The sequence below is a fragment of the Diuraphis noxia genome, unplaced genomic scaffold, assembly GCF_037042655.1.
Source record: "Diuraphis noxia isolate RWA-SAM2 unplaced genomic scaffold, SU_Dnox_SAM2 contig0013, whole genome shotgun sequence".
NCBI lineage: Eukaryota > Metazoa > Arthropoda > Insecta > Hemiptera > Aphididae > Diuraphis > Diuraphis noxia.
The window spans coordinates 539,660-555,596 of record NW_028301723.1 but is presented as its reverse complement, the minus strand read 5'-3'; the positions used below and the strand labels follow the sequence as shown (position 1 = coordinate 555,596).

Sequence of the window (15,937 nt, the reverse complement as noted above, 5' to 3'; positions counted from 1 at the left end):
ATAGTTGTAAACCAAAGCAAAATACTATTTTATATTTTTATGATTACTGCAGTATAATAAATAGGTATAGTCGCATAGATCTAAAATATTAAAAATAAAAACTTACCAGTATTAGGAATACCTATACCTAGGTATTTCACGTTGACGAATATCAATAGATTCAAATAAACAATTAATTAAACGACTTTTGAATGCCAATTGAAATTAACACATGACTTCGAGCATGACTTACTATATATTAAAATACAAAATATTGTATACAACTTGAAAATATGGAAATAACAAAATCGCTAAACGTCGCGCACCATCATATAATAATTATAAATTGTGCAAATAAAATTTAAAAAGTTAAGTGATGAGTGGTTATGATACCAATAGATTCAAATAAACAACAAATTAAACAACTTTCGAATGCCAATTGAAATTAACACATGACAAGTATATTTAATACAAAATGTTGTATACAACTTGAAAATAACAAAATCGCTAAACGTCGCGCACCATGCATATATAATAATAAATAGTGCTAATAAAACTTAAAAAGTTAAAAGTGATGAGTGGTTATGACATTGATACACACACACACCACCATGTATACGCATTACGCAATAGTGCACATATAATTATACATATTATTATAGATATTAACGCATGGGGAATTCCAGGACGTTTATTTTATCAGTAAGTTGTTTCTATCTTCATTTCAGATTATTCATAGGATGTTCATAATCAAATTTTGAAAAAATCATTATAACTTAAACGTATATAATATTATCGTCTTATAAAATGAATATTCATGATATCAACTTTATATCTTTATATTTATATATATTATATATAATATATTTTCTGCATAACATTCATATAACAGGACATATCATTCCTTAGAAATGTTCATTTTAGGTTATTCATTGAATGTTCTAAATAAAATTATGAAAATATAATTATGTATATAATATTATAGAATGAATATTCATAATATCCACCGTATCTCTTTATGCTTAGAACATTCATGACAGGACATTTCTTATAAATGTTCATTCGAGGTTATTCATTGAATGTTCTAAATTAAATTATGAAAACATAATTATGTATATAATATTATAGAATCAATATTCTTTATAAAATATTCATTTATTATGAATAAATTATTATGAATAGAAAGATGCTTATATAGATTATTCAATGAATAATTATATCCAGTTAAAATGTAATATTACAATAATATACGAAAAATAAGGATGATCTACTATTAGATGAATATTCGGTGTTACTTGGGATACTATATGACAGCCTGATCACCTTCTATCCTTTTTATTGTATCACATACCGCCTTCAACTGACTTTGTACAAAATATAACCATGCCATGGATATAGGATCATTAAAAAAAGTTCTTAAAACTGTAGTAGGACACTTTTCTTGTGACATAAAATATGATTTCAATGCAGGATATAAATCTATTATTCTAGAAACAGCTGGCTGTAGAGATAACCAACGCGTTTTTACAGATCCTAAAATATTTTTGTACTCAATACTAACAAAATTGCAAAAATCCTTCAATTTTTCTATACGAACTGTATAAATATGAAAATACTGAAATATTTTATTAATTATGAGTTCAATGTCAGTTGGCAAAATATCAGCACTACTATGCATAGCATTGTGCAGAATATGAGCAGCACAGCCAATACCGGAAATATTTCTTTTTAATTTTTCATTTAGAATTGCAAAAACGTTATTTGTGCCTTTTCTCGAGACGCCACCAAAATTTGTATTGCAGTTGTCACCCGAAAATGCAACAACATTATTTAATAAATTATATTTTTTTTAAACATTCAGTATGTAATCTGATAAAATATTTGATGTTTCTCCTTTTAAATTCATAAATTCTAACACTTTAATTTTTACCCCTTCTTGGGGGTTAAAATACCGAATCAGAATTGGAACCAGTTTTAAATTTTTATGGTTTGATGTGTCCACCATAATTGTTAAAAATTTAACGGATTTTAGTTCATCTAACATCTGTTGAATGGCAAAAGGAGCTGTTACATTCACAATTAGAGTCTAAACAGCAATGAATGAAGTTCATACAATCATACTGCAATGTACATTTAAAAAAGAATCACCCTGTACCAAGTACATACATTATCTAGGGTAAAAGACATAAATCAATTGATTTCAAGATAATATCCACAAAATATCAAGTTATTTTTATTCAATATATAGCATTTTCTTTCATCACAGTATGACCAACTGTGTTAAAATTTTTAAATAAATTAACATATTATAACCTGTGTATTAATAATTTTATACATATATATATATATTATGTATACAATATGACCAATAATGTGTAAAAAAGTTTTAAATAATACCTAATTTAGTACTTTAATTTTAATATATTATTTAATTATTTTAATTTGACTTTTTTTTCCGTGGTTTATTTTTCCCATGGCTTTTTATTCTGTGGATTATTTTTCGCGTGGCTTTTTTTTCTGACTACCGTCACAAACATCGTCGACATATGCCTGATACTCGAGCGCGTGACGTACAGAATCGAAACCTTCGCAATCCGTCGACGCGATGGCATGCAGAACGCGTAAGGCGAGATACGGGGCACAATTCACACCGTACGTTACGGTGTGCAATTCATATTCACGTAATTCGTCATGCGGCGACGCGCGCCACAACATATGTTGGAACTTCCGATATTCCGGCAAAACTAAAATTTGACGGTATATCTTACAGATGTCCGTCGTAAATGTATATTTGTGAACGCGGAAACGAGTTAGGACATCCACAATATCTAGTTGTAATTTTGGCCCGGGCCACAAACACTCATTCAATGACGGTCCGCGAGAGCACCGCGCGGACGCATCGAATACTACTCGAATTTTATTCGGGTCGACTTCCGGACGGTAAACAGCATGGTGAGGGATTATATGGATTATATATCGTCCGGGAGAGGTCGCCACTGACATGTGTCCTAATGCGATATATTCAGACATAAATTTAACATATAACGATCTTACTACTGGATTTGCGGACAGTTTACGCTCGATAGCGTCAAAACGCCGCGTAGCTACTTCTCGAGACCCAACAAATGTCTCTGTTGGCGAGCGGAACGGTAACGGAACCGCGAAACGACCTGATGTCAAACGCATAGCTTCATCGCGAAATATCTGTTCGCAACACCCCTCCTCGGTAAACGTAACGGGCGCGTCCTCGGGCTCTTCGACATGCCAAAAGCGCTCCATTATTCCCTCTATCGACGCAGTCATTGACACCAGCAACGACTGATAGTTACAATTTGCGCGATCGGGGACCGGGCCGATAAGGATCCAGTCGAACACCGAACTAAAAGCAGTAGGTAATGTGCTGTCGATTGACACTTTCCGCCCGTCCATGATAGAACCGTACACGTCCCCTCCTAACAGCAGGTCGATCGGCGACGTCAAATGAAAAGACGGATCCGCAAGCGCGAGATTAGAATATCGATTTTTGATATCTACTGATAATGACTTTTGAGGTAAATCGGTTGTAATGGTTGGCAACACCCATGCCTTCACCGGCAGAATTGGATCCGACGCAAAACGCGGCTGCACTATGCTCTCAACCTGACCTTGAACTTCAGCGACTGTTGTCCCCGACAACCCGTTTATCGGTGCAGTCCACCGCGACATTTTTAGACCCAAGCGTTTTACGCACGCGGCGGTAACTGCGCTGATCTGCGACACGCTGTCTACTAACGCACGAATTGTTTGCACGGAGCCGGTACTATCTACGTGCCAACTAATGCCTCAATTCCGGTGGCGGAAAATTTGTGTGGAGCCAAATTATTTTATCCATCTGAGTTATCACGTACTATTTATTATCAGTATATTTTGATAAGATTATTTGATAAGATAGGTATTTTGGATTTTATAGAAACACAATATTCTAGTTCTAAATTATGAATACATATAACATAATATATTTTATTTAAACACAATATAGTTGTAAATTATTAATACATAATATAACATATTATATTAATACACAGTTTGTCGTTTGATAGATCTTTTGCCGTCAAATTAACTAGTCATAGGTCATTGACGTTGCCCAGGGTGTACTACGTGGAAGCGATCTATCATTACACCCCATATTTAAAAAATGTAAATGTAAAATTGTAAAAATTAATCAAATGAAATTAAAAGTAAGTAAAATAAATTTACTGTACTGCATCATATTCAATATTAAAATAAAAAAATCTAAATGTAATAGGTAGTAAGTCAAAAATTGTTTTTATCAAAAATCCTTTTTTGTAATGCCATTTTTCCTCTTTCCGATCTGTTTTTTGTAAGAGGAACAGTTTCAACATTGGAAGCAGAAACAAATGCGTGTATTGGTGCAATTAATTTTCTATTGATCTGCTGGGGTTGGTCTTTTGTTTTTACATTTTGCAAAGACTGTTCAATTTCTTTTAATATCTTGTTCCTCAAATGGTCCAATAAAATATCTGCAAATAAAAATAAATGTTTATGGATATTTTTTATATGGAACTTTAAGCATGTTTAATATTATTTTTTTACACATTTACTCTTACCATCATCCTGGTGTGTTTGGCGAGCACTCTCCAAGTGTTCTACTTGATTTTGGTACATATTTTCTATTGGCTGTTGGTCTTCTGCGATCTCAGTATTATTTTTACCTTTATCCTCATCTATATGTATGTTTTGTTCATTATTGAGATTGTACATATAAACCGCATGAATATGTTTACACATGTTATTTCTTATACTGTGATCAGGGCAGCTACAAATGTAATTATGAAAACATGTTTTACATATTGTACAAGGAAGTGAACAAGTAAACTCATCTGCATACATAGAACACTCTTTAAGTTCAGTTTTAAGTACAGTGTATATTTTTTCATCTGTAAATGATTTTATATGCCAGGAATTGAAGCTGAGAGGTTTAATAGAACATTTTGGTTCAATTTCGATCTTTTTATGGTTTATTCGAAGAACTTTCAATTTATTTGTACGTTTAGTTCATATTTGTTTCTTTTGTATATCATTATCCTTCATGGTTAAATATTTTTCCAAATAACACAAACAGTTGTAGACACTTTTTAACTTTCAATCTGCAAATAATCTTTTCTTTCAATACTCAATGAAAACTTTCTAAATTCATGTTGGTATTACATCCAGCATATTGCCTGTAACAGTAAGCCCAATATTGAGGATTTTGGCCATAATATTTAAGAAAATAGTCCAAGAAATTTTGTAAGTCTTCATCATTATTTGAAAGGAAAGTATATAGTTTGTTCTTAAATTCCTCTTCATCCAATTCTGTTGATAAGTCATAAAGTATTTTACGAACAGTTACACGTTTTTCTTTATTATTTATTTTCGAAAAATTTTTCCGCCATGCTTCATGTACGTGCCATGTACAAAAGAGCTTTTGTTTCACAGGACCCATAATTTTTACCCAGCTATTAAAATATGTCATCTGCATATCCGACATTATGGTTTTGGGCGACACAATACCAATTCGAACTTTTATTTTTTCAAGTAAAACACTAACAACTACTTCATCATTTCTATTAGACAACAAGAAAGCAACTGGATAGCCTTCACAGTCAACATCTGTTACCAGAATTGTGTGTAAAATGAAGTCATTAGGATTTGTACCATGTGTACCATCAAAACAGATTGTTTTGTACCCGTAACGCTTCAAACTATGTTGTTGATTATGGTCCATATACCCTAATGCAAAATCATTTTTTTTTAATGTAGGAAACTCCTCATCTAAATCTTTGATGATTCTCATCTTTGGTAATTTCTTTAAAATACATTATTATTTTTATTAACGAAATATTCAATAGTTAAGACCTATAACTAATAAACTAAATATGTTATTTAATTATAAAAACACTTAACAACTTAAAAACACTTATATTATGTGAACATTGTTATAAAAATAAAACAATAGGATATACTTTTACCTTTTTTACAATATCATTAGCTTATTTATTTTTTAAATTGTATATGACTTACACTAAAAACAAACTCATATTATTTTCTTCATTATTTTCATCTCTGTCCGGTCCATTCTCTATATTAACATCTGTTAGCGCCGAAATGGCAATTCTATAATTTTATCGTTTATATTATTATATTTGTTCTTATCACACATCGCTGCAGCGCGGTCGACGATGGTGTCTGGTGTCGTGTGCTGACCACCCAGTGTATGTGTGATAAATTTTATCATTCAATGGTTTTGTCACCTAATATTGTTGTGTTCCCAGTGTTGACGACACTGGCATTCTTCGTATTTTAAGTCTCATTCGTATAAATCGCCGTTTTTTGTCGTTTTTTTCCTTTTCTGACTTTGCATTGTCATGTTCTCCGTTCTCGTATTTGTCGTATTATATAAAGTCCAAGGTGTCAAATGGTCATCTTCTTGTCTTGTTCCTGCTATGAACCACGTTTTTGTTTTACCCATCATCATATCTCTAGTGAGTATCGTTCAAAAGACAATTTAGTTTCTCGTATTTAATTATTTCCTCTTAATAGGTTGTATTCGCTCATTCGTATTTGTTATTGGCATCTTCTCAATTTTCCCGTTGTCACATTTTATGCTACTGCAGGCGTCATGTGTATGTTTGGTTCTAAGTTGTCTGCGTTGTGATAGGATCAAGTAGTCGCACGTGTGCGGGTTGTATTCAGTGCCGCAACTAGAGATAAAAGGGCCCAGGTGCGAATCAAATTTTGGGGCCCCCTATTTCAAACTTTTGTCTTAAAAAATTGAATAGCAGTAACAGCACCAAAAGCGCAATTAAGGGTAGGTTTAAACCCTCTGGTAACAAAAAAAACCCAAAAATAATAAAGACACTTCGTTTCCCATCTTAGGGGGCTAAACATTTTTATTTTGGCTTTCCTGATAATGCCTATTCATAGTGCATACCAACTACCAAGTACAAAAAAGCAAAACAATTTTTATCACTTGATTTTAAATAATTTTGCTTACAAAAACAGATCAAATAATTTATGCATAGGCCTCCAGTCGAAATGTAAACCTAAAATCATATGTGTTTTCATCTCGATTGATATTTTTTAATTTGTAAGTACAAATAAAACATTACATTAGGTATGTACCTTAATACTGTTTATTAAAATAGCATTCCTATTATAGTATTCTACTACAAATTTGAATGAATAAAATGTTAATTATATTATTCACTAACTGCAATAGGAAATAGAAATGGGTACAAATATATTATAATAAATTAATTAAATTAAATATAAAAAAAGCCGGTAAGTCGTGGATGTCGCTCTGCTGTATAGTAGGGGTTACGAGTGCCGAGTGGGTTACTGTAATGAATGGAATTAAATTTGAATCTAATGATATTATAACATTGTATACGAAAAACGATTCTGAGCGAAGACGCTTTATCTGTCTAGGATATATGTATTATAGATTATTAAAAATTTTCAAATCTTAGATTTAAAAAGAAAATTTTTCATGAATTTCTAGCTTAAAATAATTTGCGAATTTTCGTGATTTTTACGTATGCTGACAAAATTCAAACTTTGAATCCTTGTAAAAAAAAATGGTGCCAATATATATTTCTTTTATTTTTCACTTGCTATTGTAAAAATATGAAAGGCGCCTTGTATTAAATTTTCAAGCTTTTCTATCCAACAAATACATTTTTATCGATATTTATAGAAAAAAAAAACCAAAAAAGTTGAAAAATTAAAATGTCAGTAAACAGCTCAAAACAAATCTAAATATTTTGAAAATTATATAAAATATATAAAATGCCTATATAAACATTCAGTGAAAATTTCAAGTATCTAGTCATTTGCTTTAGAGTTATACCAAAATAAGAAAATGGCTAAATTCAGTGAAAATCAAATGTTGTAAAAATTTGAATTTTAAATGCTCATAAAAATTTAATTTGAAGTTCCGGTGGAAAATTTTTTGGTGATAAAGATTGAAAACTTGTAAGGAATCTTGTTAAATTTTTAAATCTTAGATTTAAAAAGAATTTTTTTTATGAATTTCTATCTTAAAATAATTTGCGAATTTTCGTGATTTTTACGTATTTTGTCAAAATTCAAACTTTGAATGCTTATAAAAAGAAATTGTGATACGAATTTCTTTTATTTTTCAACTGCTATTGTAACAATATATTTAAAACCTTGTTTTAAATTTTCAAGATCTTCTACCCAAAAAATACATTTTTATCAGTATTAATTTGAAAAAAATCTAATAATGATCGAAAATTGCATGTGCCTATGAATAGTTCAACTTAAGTCGAACATTTTTTAAAATTCCATGGTGGATAGAATATACTTATATAAACATTCGGTGAAAATTTCATTGTCTATGGTAATTTTTTTTAGAGTTACATCAAAACCAAAACAGAATTTGAATTTTTACTTTTGACCCCCCCCCCCCCCCAAGTACCAATTAGATTCACTTTCTGATCGAACGAGGTACTGAAGTCAAAAATTGAAGCACTTTTACTGCCCCAAAACGTAATGACAGACACACAAAAAAAAAACAATTGGTAAAATTAATACATTCATCGCTCCGCTCAGAATCTAAAATATATATTTATACAAATACAAATTATCATTTTAGAAATGGAGCACCACTAGGACGAACATATTTTAGAGACATTTTATATGTTTATTGTTTAAGTGAAATCAAAAATGAAAGACAAAATATGTATTCACTAACTAAAATATTGTCATTTATCAGTTATTAGTCATCACACACTGAACTAGTCTAAAAATAGCACTAATCCAATTATTTTCCCCAATTGTTTATCAGATAACATCATTGATAATAGCATGGAGTCGAAAACTATTATTTAACACAATATTGAAACTAACGATACAAAAATATTAAATATTAATATTAAAATATTAAGTACAAGTCATAGGTAGTTAAAAATTCATAGTATAAAATATTATCTTCATAAGTATAATCAATACTATAAAAACATAATATTAGATGCTGGACGTAACTACACAATGATATCGAAAAATTTCAATTTTCATCATGTGTTATAAATTGGAATAAAAGTTAATATGAGTTTTTAATCTAAAAACTTTTATGTCTGAAAAGGGCCCCCTAAATACGATGATAGGGCTCTTTTGGGGGTGCCATGCACCCCTAGCACCCCCGCTAATTGCGGCGCTCTTGTATTACCTTATATTTATTATTTTACGTCCCTGGCACGGTCGCGTGGATGAAATCAGCTACTTGACCTATCACCAGTGAGTTTGTATATTTATTATAATGGCCGACGGGCCTTAAAAGGTTAATTTATTAACTATATTATTATTAGTATTATTATTCTTTATAATTGTAATTGGCATACTGTATATTTATTATTTGTATTATTCAGCCATATAGGCTGCATTGTATTGTTATAAGTATTCTGCCAGTTGGCATATATTTTGCATTAACCGCTAGGCATATTGTGTATATTATTATTTGTATTTTTCTGCCACATAGGTGATACATTTTTTATATTATGTTATAAATCTATGTTCTTTAATTATATTGTACAATAAAATTTCATAGTTAATCAACACAAGTTTTTTATTAGTAATAACATTTAAGTAACTCAACAGCATCAATAGGCCATATTAAATTGCCTATCTCCTGAGCCGTGATAGTCTTCCCTATTAAAATTATAGAAGGCTAAACGCCAACAACATCCTCCTTTTCATACATGGATATATTCATGGAATCAATCATCTTTTTACTTGGTTTAAAATCAATGCATGATGTTTCTTTCATACACTGACTGGACAGCAGAAGACCATTCATGGACTCCACTCCAAGTTTATTTCTCATTTTAGTTTTTATTAAATTCACCTTTGAAATAACTCGTTCACAGTCCGCAGATGAATGTGGTAAACTAAGAGTTCTTAGAACAAATTCAGAAACACATTTGAAAGGATATTCACCATCAAACTGTAATTGATACAAAGAAACCCAAAAGTCTTCTGTGTCATCTAATGCTTTCACAGTATCACTAAGTTCAAAGTTTTCTAACTTTCTCCACTGATTATCGATATTTTGCAATTCTTCTGAATTATAAAAAGATATAATTCTAGGGACATCATTAAATATTGATATTAGAGATACCAATCTTTCTGAATGTAATGTTTTATGTGGTTGTACATATGTTAAGTTTTTTTAAATAGAATTATTAAAATCATACCTGAAATATAATTTATTAAATATAATCACCTACAAATATATACAAAATTACATAAATGTATCTACATTCTACTTAAATAGTTTAACCTTTTTTTTTATCTGCTGACAAGAAATAATCAAAAACTGTCTACAAGTTACATAAAAGTAATCAAGAGTCTCTTTACTAAGGTTGAAAGAAGGATTGCTTATAATTTTTAAGACTCCCAATCCCAAGTATTGAGAATGTGGTAACAAAAAAAACTTTTGATTATTTGGATAGATTTGAAACGGGCCATCAACTCTTTTCATGTACGAGTATAATAATTCTAAAATAATAAATTATATACAATTATTAATTAATATTAATATTTCATAGATATGATTGTATACACAATCATTCAATAAATAATTATAAAACAAAACTTGTGTAAATTTCTTCCATTTTTGAATGAAGTATGGCTATTTCAGATTTTTCTGATTGGAATAATTTATTCACCGTTGTGAATTTGGGTAGGACCCATTCCAAAAATTTAAAATTGAGTAAAACCAAAGGGTCATGCAATGAGTCGAATATTTTCTCGGCCATTATTAAACGTTGTTCATTTCTTACATTTTAAAATAATTATTTAAAATTTAAAATTTAATTTCTGAATATTTTAATAAACAAGATTATTATTTACTAACTTGTAGAGAGTGAAAAACAATTTAAGTGGCTCCCACTGTTCTATTAATCTGTTTACTACCATTTCCAACGATAGCCATCTTGTTTGAGATGGTCTCAGTATTTTATGTGGTTCAACTTTGCAAAATTTTTGAACTACTGGTCCCACTGTATGCGCCGATACCGATCCTACGAATTGTGCGGTTGTCGGCAACGACTCGCGTTAAGTGTTGAAAGCTGGAGCGGGAACAGGTTACGCAACGTGTATAATACGATCACAGTTTTGGGTCGGAAACACGTATATTTTGCAATGAATAATAAGTTAAGTACCGGGCGCCCTTTTTTTTCTTTGGTATAAATTTGGTATTCATTAGGAGATTCATTTTCTTGTGCTGTTTTGGTGATGTTAATCCTACTAAGAGCATCTGAATTTGTATTTTGAATTCCTGGTTTATAAATTATGCTGTACTCATATTCTTCCAATTGCAATCTCCACCTTTTGTTAGTCGGGACCTGGGTCTTTGACTCCGAACAACCATGATAGTGGCTTGTGATCTGTTATTATATTGAATTTAGAGCCGTATATGTAATGTCTAAATTGTTTCACTGCCCATATTATAGCTAACAGTTCTTTTTAAGTTGTGCTATAGTTAGTTTCCTCTTTATTAAGTGTGCGGGGCGCATATGCAATTGGTAGATCTGCACTGATTTTGCCTTGTGAAATTATGGCTCCTATTGCGACATTACTGGCATCTGTAGTGATGTTAAATGGTTTATTAAAATTGGGATACTGCAGTAATGGTTCATTGGTTAATATGTTTTTCAAATAATTGAATGAATCTTGACAGATGTCTGACCAATTAAATTCTTGGTTTTGTTTTAGTAATGTAGTAAGTGGTTTTGCTTTTTTACTAAAATCTTGAATAAATTTTCGGTAATATCCTACAAGTCCTAAGAATGACTTTAGCTCTTTTACGTTTTTTGGTGTAGGATAATCTACTATGCATTGTATTTCCTTCGGGTCATGTTTCACGCCATCTTATGTAATAACATGTCTCAAATAGGTTATTTATCGTCGAAGAAATTCACATTTTGCTGGTTGAAGTTGAAGTCCTTGTTTTTTGAATCTTTCAAATATTTGACGAAAATTTTGTTCGTGGTCCATTAATGTTGTTCATATTACAATTATATCATCTAGGTATACAAACGATTTCACTTTATTTAAACCCGCCAACACTCTGTTCATAAGACGCCGGAAAGTTGCCGGCGCGCCTTTCAAACGAAAGCACATTCTATTAAATTCGAAATATCTTTTCTCGGTGCTAAAATCTGTTTTTTGCTTATCTTCTGGTTTTAAAGGAATTTGATGATATCCACTGGCCATATCTAAACATGTAAAATATTTAGCTTTTCCTAATTGTTCTAGTATTGTTGATACATCTGGCATCGGGAAAGCGTCTCCAATGGTTATCTTATTGAGTTTTCCTAAGTCAACCACAACTCTATATTTCTGTATTCCTGATGCATCCGACTTTTTTGGAACTATTAAAAGTTGTGCATTCCATGGACTTTACTTTCATTTGGACTAATTATTTTATCTTGCTCAAGTTGTTCAATTTGTTTATCGATTTCTTTTTTTTTGTGAACAAGGGAGACAATGCGATTTCTGAAATATTGGTCGGTTTGATTTTGGTGTTTTTATTTCATGTTGAATTGATTCTGTGCATGATAATTTATCACCTTCCAAAAAGAAAATTTCCGAAAATTCAGTACATAATCTTACGATGGATTCTTTTTCCTCTTGATTCATATGGTCGCATCTCAGATTTTATTTTAATAATTGAATACGATTGTTCGCATTATTTGGAGTCCCATGACTCTGTATATATCTAATGTCAACTGTTTCAAAAATATCATGCGATAGTTTATTTAATTTCGGTACATTAATTATTTGTGTAGTTTCTGTTGGATTTATTATTGTTATTAATAATTGTCCTTGTTTTATTGTGTTTAAAATATTTCCACAAATTATATGTTCGTTAATGTTTTGAGCGTGTATTAAAATATTACACGATTTGGCTTCAAGTTCGGCTGATACTCGTATTGGAATTATCACTTCGCTTCGTGACGGTATGGTTGTTGTAGTATCCTCCGGGTAAGTGATTACCTCGCGCTCTACGTCGATGATAATTTTGTTCTCCTTCAGAAAAGGTTTGCCCAAAATTCCATCTCCATCAATAGGGAACGATGACGGTACCACTTGAAATTTGATTTCAGAAAGTTTGTTCTTAACTGAAACTTCCGACATGTACAAATTTATAAGCAGAGGAAGACTTATAAAACAAACTTAAGGCAAATTGCTTTTCTTTCAGAGACCATAGTTTAAATTTACTGTGTAATACTTGCATATTAACCAGAGTTTTCTGATGGAAATGTTATTAAGTTCATAAAATGTACAGATTTATTTTGACGGTGTTGTAATCTTGAAATTATTAATTTTTTTTTCAATTTTGAAATTGTTACTCTTTTAAGGGCTATTGTTTTTTTTTTTCTAGGGAGCTACTGTTTGTTTCAATTTTAGTATTAGATCTGCGTCTGAAGTTGATTTTTAAAAAAGTTGTTTTGGTTTTAGAACAGTAGTTAATGGCAAATTACTAACACTTTTAAAAAAAGAAGTAGTGTTTGGTGATATTTCTGGAGTAGAAACATTAGATTGTGATGTACTATACTTTGTAGATTTTACTGGTGTTATGAATCGAATTCTTTTAGTTGACTCACAAAATGAGGTTGTTGATGTAGACTGTATTCTTTCAATTTCAAAAACTTGATGAGGACTTGATGGAAATTTTGATGCTGCAGAATATGTTTTTATAGGTATATTAACACGTATGTCACTGCTATCTATTTCTACAAATGGTTGAGGAAATGAACTTTTTTTTAATCTGCATTTGTTATAGCTAGTAAAGCTTTCGTCAAGAAAATGATGATCACAAATGTGCCGTTTTGTATAATTCATCTTGGGTGAGATCTGCCAAATCACTATTACCTAAATATAATATAAAAAACATAAATATTTTATTATTCTAATATACCTAATATGAAATTGAGTCATTTTCATCTATTAGTATCAGTTTTAAAAACTTTAAAGAAATTTTCAATGAGAACATACTTAACATTGCAATGGGCAGGCCTGGATTAACATATTACTCATTATTATATATTTAATGTAAAATATTAATTGATATAAAATTGATAAAGCTACTCAAATGAATTACATGAAACAATCACATGATGTTTTAAATTTTTAATGTTTTTATATTTGCTAAAACTCCGTTCGACATCATATGACATAATTTTTGCTTATTTAAATTTTGTAACTTTCCCAGGAGTTAGATTTGGAAAATCTTCATCTACATCGTTTCCATTTAAAATATTACGTATCGTAGACATAGCTTTTAGTCCGGTATTTTTTTCTAACACATTTTTAAATTTTTTGTGGATCATTTTATTCAAATATGCAAAAATATGCATTTTATCTAAAATATGACAAATAAAAATATCACCATTTACCTCAGCAAGGGCTAATTCGTGGACATTACTTACAAAATAAGTAATCAGAAGTTGCAAAAAAAACATACCAATACATATAAATCCTAGCCCTAGTAATTAGTAAAGGATTTATTATTCATAATTTTACATTTATACTCGTATATCAAATTCAGTAAGATATCCCCTGATTTTTTTCCAAATATGTGGTGCTTGATGTCAATATTAGTTACTTTACCGGTATCAACAGCATCATTGGAAAGACCATTTTCAACGCTAAAAAGATTGAAGTCGTACTTAAAAAATAGTACAAGTGAAAATCGACTAACAGGATTAGCCCTCATGTCAATTCATCGCAGTATTTCAATAGACACTGAAGAAATTATTAATAATTTTGCAAACCAACCTCGAAAATTGGATTTTTTGATTTGATTTGATTTATATAGGTAATATTCTAGTTTCTATAATTCTTTATTAAATTAAAGTTAATTTATAATAATACTTAAATACATTTTTTTATACCCCCCCCCCCCCCGAAATAAATTCCTATATACGCCACTGCTTACTATAAGTCCATGTTAGTTATATTAATCGACATAACTACATAAGACGTTAAAAACTTAGAATCTTAGATTAGTATTTGCCATTTGGTATTATAGTTGGATGTTGGATCTACCATCCACATGACCACATGGTTGTATGTATCTAAGCTAATAATATGGCGTTTGTATACTTTATTAATTATTATTGTTTATAGAAAAATTTATTTTATTCGTATTTAATAGAACTATTTGTACCTAAAATCTATATACCTTGTTATATCTAATATACATATTACATACTTACATACTCATTATTATATACCTACTTAGTTTTTATACAATAATCCTGCAGATTATATGAACTTATTTAAACTATTTTATTCTAGAACGTGTGCCTATACATTGTAAATAATTTATGTAAATATTTTGAATCTATTTTTGTAACAAATGTTGCAACAACAAATATATTTTTATTTTATTTTTTTGGTAAAGGAAATCTTGAACAAAACCTATGTAGGTACTTTAAATTATAAATGTAAATAATTAAGTTTTTGTTTTAATCATTTTTAATATTATATTATAAGTCCTATCCTTATATTATTTTCTATCCATATTTTATTATCTTTGCTAGGTAGAAGGTAGTGAAATCATGGGCCATTTATTAAATTAGGGTAACATTTTCTAATATTCATATTATTTGTCAGGTTATATAAAAAATTGATTAATGGTTTAATATCTACAATTTAATCGACCAATCATTGGCCACTAAATCATTAACTCACTATTGATTCATTAATTGTTGAGTGATTGTTCATGCAATCCGGTGTATTGATTATGACATACAAATCTCTATATATATAAAAATGGAGACAAAAATGTATAACAATTTTTTATTTGGTTAGGTGATAGGTTTGATTATTAGGTATCTGTTTCAATAATAAACACATGTAATTTATTTTGTGGTAAGTGAATTTT

The 15,937-nt window shown here is 30.1% G+C and overlaps 2 protein-coding genes across 2 annotated transcripts; both read right to left on the bottom strand.

The window, feature by feature from the left end:
• Positions 1-1,282: 1,282 nt before the first annotated feature.
• Positions 1,283-3,684, bottom strand: LOC149054035 (uncharacterized). Its single transcript, XM_089230713.1, has 2 exons — positions 2,505-3,684; positions 1,283-1,575 (listed from the first exon to the last, which is right to left on the bottom strand). Exons 1-2 carry the CDS (start codon positions 3,682-3,684, stop codon positions 1,283-1,285), a joined length of 1,473 nt encoding a protein of 490 aa, XP_089086839.1.
• Positions 3,685-4,272: 588 nt separating this feature from the next.
• On the bottom strand, positions 4,273-4,869 carry LOC149054034 (uncharacterized). The gene is made up of 2 exons (XM_089230686.1): positions 4,587-4,869; positions 4,273-4,499 (listed from the first exon to the last, which is right to left on the bottom strand). The coding sequence occupies exons 1-2, from the start codon at positions 4,867-4,869 to the stop codon at positions 4,273-4,275; spliced, it is 510 nt and encodes a 169-aa protein (XP_089086812.1).
• Positions 4,870-15,937: the final 11,068 nt, after the last annotated feature.